The sequence below is a fragment of the Camelina sativa genome, chromosome 2 (assembly GCF_000633955.1).
Source record: "Camelina sativa cultivar DH55 chromosome 2, Cs, whole genome shotgun sequence".
In the NCBI taxonomy this organism is placed as follows: Eukaryota; Viridiplantae; Streptophyta; class Magnoliopsida; order Brassicales; family Brassicaceae; genus Camelina; species Camelina sativa.
The window spans coordinates 25,974,556-25,981,010 of NC_025686.1; the positions used below are offsets into that span (position 1 = coordinate 25,974,556).

Genomic DNA, 6,455 nt, shown 5'->3' on the forward strand with positions numbered 1-6,455 from the left:
TTTTGGGAATTTATATCCATGCGACTCCCACCAACATGGGAGAAAGTCTTATGAGAACCAATTTCCATTGGATGTGAGGGTGAAGATCCAGGAAGCCCCATGCTACCATGAGAACCTATGTGAAAGCCAGATGATTCTAGAGATTCACCTACATAGGCTTGTCGTCTGTCCCAGAAAGGCGAGTTTAATACCGGCGCAGATCCAATGTGGTGGTGCACAGGGGAAGATGACATATTCACCATTATAGGAGGTGCCCTAGAGAATACAGTAACAGGTGGGCGTTGAGTAGGAATGCTGTTGATGTGAGATGGCGAGTTAGGCCACATCATGCTACTTGACGGATTATGTTGCTGAGGGTTAGAGTTGCTCCATAAATTAGGGTTAGGGCGGCGGGAGCTTTGATGCATGGGAGATCCTATGCCTAAAGTCAAAAGATCAGATCAGAACAGCTAAAAGTGAGGAAAGAAAATATATTGTATGGCAGTTTAAAAAAAAATTCATCACAATCTTCCATATCAAATTTAATAGTATTCAGTAATTGTGCAACTCTGTTGATATACACAATTAAGTTTTATCCCCTTTTCCTATTCAAAATCCCCGCCTTATCTGGTTAGATTACTTAAATTAAGAACATGATGCTAATACTATTTTCCCCAGAATGAAAGGTAGCATCGCTGTAGCTTTTCACAGTCTACTAAAATTGTAAGGACCATTTCAAGATTGTGCTCTGATAGTGTGCTACAGTAAGCTTATCAAAACCGTAGCAATTTAAAGATAGAGAACTTACCCCCTCCATTAAAGCCATCCACTCCACGAACATTGTGTATCATAAAGCCTTCATTTGCTTTTGAGCCATCACTGACCATTTCAGAAAATGCAGAGGACTTATATGGACTACCATTTGCAAAGTTGTCGACATACTCTGAAAAGGAATGAGGATGAAGATTTGGCATGCTTTGGATCCCCATATTTGAATTATCAAAAGTGTGGCCATGCTCCTGAAGTCCGACAGGCTTGCTGGCTGAGATGGCGTTTGCCGAAGGTGGGAATCCAATAGGAATGCTGACACTTCGATGACGTTCAATAAAGGAATTCACAGGTGATCCGACAGAATTGTGAATAACACGCATAGATCCACCATCAATGGAGGTTGAAGGAATCATGCCTGGGAAATGTCTCCCTGAAACAGAGATATGTAAGTGCAGTGATTTGTANAAATTCATCACAATCTTCCATATCAAATTTAATAGTATTCAGTAATTGTGCAACTCTGTTGATATACACAATTAAGTTTTATCCCCTTTTCCTATTCAAAATCCCCGCCTTATCTGGTTAGATTACTTAAATTAAGAACATGATGCTAATACTATTTTCCCCAGAATGAAAGGTAGCATCGCTGTAGCTTTTCACAGTCTACTAAAATTGTAAGGACCATTTCAAGATTGTGCTCTGATAGTGTGCTACAGTAAGCTTATCAAAACCGTAGCAATTTAAAGATAGAGAACTTACCCCCTCCATTAAAGCCATCCACTCCACGAACATTGTGTATCATAAAGCCTTCATTTGCTTTTGAGCCATCACTGACCATTTCAGAAAATGCAGAGGACTTATATGGACTACCATTTGCAAAGTTGTCGACATACTCTGAAAAGGAATGAGGATGAAGATTTGGCATGCTTTGGATCCCCATATTTGAATTATCAAAAGTGTGGCCATGCTCCTGAAGTCCGACAGGCTTGCTGGCTGAGATGGCGTTTGCCGAAGGTGGGAATCCAATAGGAATGCTGACACTTCGATGACGTTCAATAAAGGAATTCACAGGTGATCCGACAGAATTGTGAATAACACGCATAGATCCACCATCAATGGAGGTTGAAGGAATCATGCCTGGGAAATGTCTCCCTGAAACAGAGATATGTAAGTGCAGTGATTTGTATCCCAAGATGACATGATTGAAGAAAAAAAATTATTAATCGTGAATGCAGGCATACCTATGTGTCCCGATGATGTAGTACTATAAGACATTTTAGGTAGACACCCTTCAGCATCATGTGACGTGTATCTGAACAAAAAGAAAAAGAAAATCAATCCTACAAGCTTATATAGTTGGCGTCCATGTAAAGACTTAACAAGAAATCATGTGTTCAAATCAGTTTGATCAGCATTTTTATCAGTTCACGGCCCACAAAGGAAGATAAAACAGGAAATAAAATCACCACCTTGTACCCTCTGGACAGGTTGGCACAAGTTGAAGCTGCTTCCCAGCAACCTCAAGTCCATTTAGTCCACTAAGAGCAGCTTCTGCAGCTCGAACATCAAAGAACTCTATGTATATCTGTGGGTTATCATGCATGGTTCTACGAATCTGCAAACAACAGATATAGCATAAGTATCAATCCCAAAAAGTAAATACAGGGAGAAACCCAGTATATCAACCTCTTTGATTTCTCCATATGATTTGACCAGTCGATTGAGCTCTTGATTCGAAATAGAAGAATCGAGATTATTAACCAGCAAGGCTCCTTTACTTGTATCGTTTTCTGAAGGATTTTCCTGGTAGCAAGAAAAATTGTAAGCACACATCAACACAAGTCACAAGTGCAATCCACATAGCAAAGATAATATCTTCCTTCAGAACAGTGAATAACACCTTAGAGATAGAATAACGAATGTCAAGTTTTGTTCCTCTTAACGGCTTATTATGGAGTGTTCTTGCCGCATTCTGAGCAGCCCTTATATCATAATACGATACCATGATAAAGCCACGATTCTTGCCAGCTGTATGAAGAGGCTGGATGTCTCCAAATTGCTGAACAAGTAAATTTATCCTCAGTACAAAGTAAGAAATTCCAATACTTCGACAAACCATACATTTCGTACGTAAAGAATCCATGGGAACCAAAAACGCTGCTAAAAAAAAGTACCTGAAAAAGGGCCTTCAGTTCACACTCTTCGACATTGCTACTGATATTTCCGACCAAAAGAGTTCTGGATGGAATTTCCACTCGACGATGTTCGCCAACAGAATTATTGCCACCTCTCTCCCCATTTCTGTGACTCACAGAAGAAAAAATATCTCCCTCTAGTTCCATGCCACCAACACTGCTGAAGAGGTCAAATTCATCCAAATCATCTCCAGCATTGGCACGAGATTTACGCCCAACCTCACCCATCACTTCCGCGAAAAGATCATCTTCATCTGGGAGAAGATTTCCAATAGTTTGTGCCTCAATTTCTTCTAAAGATTCAGAAGGTTCTTCCTCACGGTGGGTAACAACTCTATTTGCAGACATAGGGGATAGCATATCACTTCCCTGTAGCCGCACTGCAAAAACCAGCAAGTTTGGCAACACGCTCAAGTAGTTAAAGTACGATACACAAGTAACAAACTTTCATCATCACATTATACTGTACTTATTTAACAAACCATGTTGGTTACCATAGAGGTTCGTAGATTTAGGAAGCTGATTAAAAAATTGAGCACGATAACTTAAAAAAAAAAACATAAAAGTGAACCAGAAGCTTACGTTTTCTACTAAATAAGTCAGACATAGAGCTTGAAAACAAACTGCTTTCCCACTGACTACCATTTGTAGTGTTTTTTGCGTTAGGGATAAGAGAAGGGTGCGACCCAGAAAAACTAGATTGTGGCTTCAGCTGGTAACTTTCATTAGCCCAGGAACTCTTTGGCAGGTTTGAAAGTCTATCACGACCACCTTGGTTTTCAGGCATCAGGTCTGATTTCATAAACCCAAATTGCCTCTGCCGAACAAAACAACAAGTTACAGTTAACAAAAACAGTTGTAGACATCATAAACACTAGGTGGCAGATAGATAATGCCATATGTGTGACAAATATGGTACCAGCAATTCAAGAGCTACACAGTTTAAAGTTACCTCAGAAGTAATATGAATATCTTCACGAAAATGGGAAGGTGATGAAACACCTCTCTGTTCCATTATATCAGACGGCATCTTCCAAAATTTTAACTAACTAAAAACCGAAATCAAAATCTTTTTTTGAACTTTTTTAAAAATTTCGTCAACGAACCATTTCACTTCCCCTGAAAAAAAACGAACAAAAAAAAAATGTTAAATTCAAAGCCAAGTAACAAAATGCACTTCTCAATTGCGAATAAGATCTAGCAAGAATGACAAAATAGAAGAGCTCAATTACTCACGCACAGACCAAAACGATCAAAGAACTTCACAAAATAGAGAAAACAGAAGATTTCTAAATTACAAAGTTGTAAGTAGAAGCAGATATATCATACTCTGGGCAATTAAACTCGCTGCATTTGAAAGCTCATAGACAGGAAAAAAATATATATATAAGGAAGAGACGATTAGGTTTTATGATTCAGAAGCCTAATTCGGGATCCCTTGCGCAGCTCATTATAATCAAACAGCCAACCAACTCTTACCTAATTCACAAATTCGGCACGGAATTATTAAAAACCAATTTCAATTTATATAAAAAAAAAATTCAAAAAAAAAAAAACCCTAATCACCCGCTACCAAAATTCAACTTAAAACCAACAAAAAAAAATTACCTAATCACAAACAAACACAATTATGCTTTCCTCCCCCCCAAAACAAATTCAAACAGTGCTGATGAAATTAATGGATCTCGTAAACCTTACTTTTTACCTCCTCCAGAGAGTATCACGATCCTTGAAGAAGAAGAAGGAAAAAAAAGAAGAACACAGCGATGTAGACAGAGAGATGAAAGAGAGAGAGAGAGAGAAGAAGAAGAGAGAGAATAATTCGTCTTCTCTCTTTTATCTTCCTCCTTTCCTTTTTGTTTCCTTCTATCCAATCGCATCCATCAGAGAATATTTAATTCCTCTAAAATAAAATATTAAATTAAAAAAAAAAAAAGTGAATCGGCGTTTTCAATTTTTTTTTTCTCCTCCTCTCTCACAACGCGTTTGTTTTTACAACGAATAATTCGTGCGACCGGCGATGATTTAAGCTTTTCCGACGATACTCTTCCCGTCGACGCGTAACTCCGGTACTCTCTGAAAGAGAGAGAAACGGAGAGAGAGAAAGAGAGTTTNTTTTTTTTTTTTTTTTTTTTTTTTTGGTTTTGCGGTTAGTTGGTTTAGGGAAGAAAAAAAAAAAGAATGAGTGGGATGGGAAAAAAAAACACAAAAGAGGAAACCCAAAAAAAAAAAATAGATTGGAGGGAGAGAGAAGGACTCTGCTACGTTTGTATGTACCATGAATCTCATCTAGCTAGTGGTATGGTAATAAGCTTGAATCTGGACCGTTGGATTATGATTACAAAATACTTTTTTTTTCTTTTTTTATTTAAAGAATAAAATAATTAACGGACTCACACACGAGACTCTCGAGTCTCGACGACAGCAAGTTTTCAAGAGTTCCGGCTAATAACCCAAAGGAGCCGGCTATTACACATTGGATCATTCATTTACACCTTCTTGATTAAATACTACTACAGTATTATACTATGAAAGAAAAAATTGATGTAATTTTGACAATATATTAGTTGAAACACTTTTTAATTATGTTATAGACTCGTACATACATGATTTTAAATGCCATATACAAGTACATAAATCCGCTATTATTAGAGTTTAAATGTTAGTATGTACGTGTTATTAAAGTAATGATTTCGCAATTGTTTGAAAGATAGACAAGCTACTGAGAAAATGAATCTTTATTTGGTCATTGTAATCTTTGAAGATAATGTTTGGTTGGTTGGCTCGAGATTATATATCATAAAACGCTATTTTCGTTAACGTTAACGAGATTCGAATTAACACACGCTCTTTATCATTCTTAGCTTGTTTTGTTTTTTTTCTTGCTTTGTTGTTTTCCCTACTTCTCAAGTCAAGTCTCGCTTTAATATTCTTACAACTTTGTAGTACAGTTTCATTTCCCAACGAATATGTCATAACCAAAAAATAATAATTATTCGAGTGAAGTTAATTGGTTAGATGGTTAATCTCTCCATCATGTTATCAGATTTAGCATGACTAGCTTCGAACTACCGAACGGAAATGACAAAAGATGATGTAGATATTAAAAACCACTAGACAATAAAAAGATAGGTATCCAACATTATTTAGTGTCTTGTCTGACGATAAAACGCAAATTAGAAAGGAAAAAAAAAAAAAAGAAGAAGGAATCAGTCGAAATGCAAGTTACGTAGCTAATCGACCGTGAAATGTGGCCGAAGGTGAGTGTCGTGTACGATATCTAGTCTGTGAATGTATTTACAATATACTGCACTTCTTATCTATGAATTTAATTTGTTGAGATTCTTACTATTTATGTATATATAAATAAGAGTTTAGCTTAAAGATTCATCAAGTGTTTTTTGTATTGGGATCTCCGTCGGACATTTTAATCTTTTGATTTCTTTGAATACAAAATAGGTAACCCTTTTTTATTGGTTGGTTGAAACAAAAACCATTTTGAACATATCA

The 6,455-nt window shown here is 36.9% G+C and overlaps 1 protein-coding gene across 1 annotated transcript in view; it reads right to left on the bottom strand.

Annotated features, from left to right (window-relative positions):
• LOC104739349 (protein MEI2-like 1) overlaps positions 1-5,079 on the bottom strand; it is a gene marked incomplete in the record, with an annotated part of 8,498 nt that extends 3,419 nt beyond the window's left edge. Inside the window, 11 exon segments of the mRNA XM_019237909.1 lie at positions 1-421; positions 1,510-1,902; positions 1,992-2,062; positions 2,220-2,365; positions 2,437-2,553; positions 2,651-2,809; positions 2,925-3,325; positions 3,528-3,762; positions 3,898-4,064; positions 4,275-4,424; positions 4,644-5,079. Coding sequence (XP_019093454.1) covers positions 1-421; positions 1,510-1,902; positions 1,992-2,062; positions 2,220-2,365; positions 2,437-2,553; positions 2,651-2,809; positions 2,925-3,325; positions 3,528-3,762; positions 3,898-3,975 — 2,021 coding nt within the window.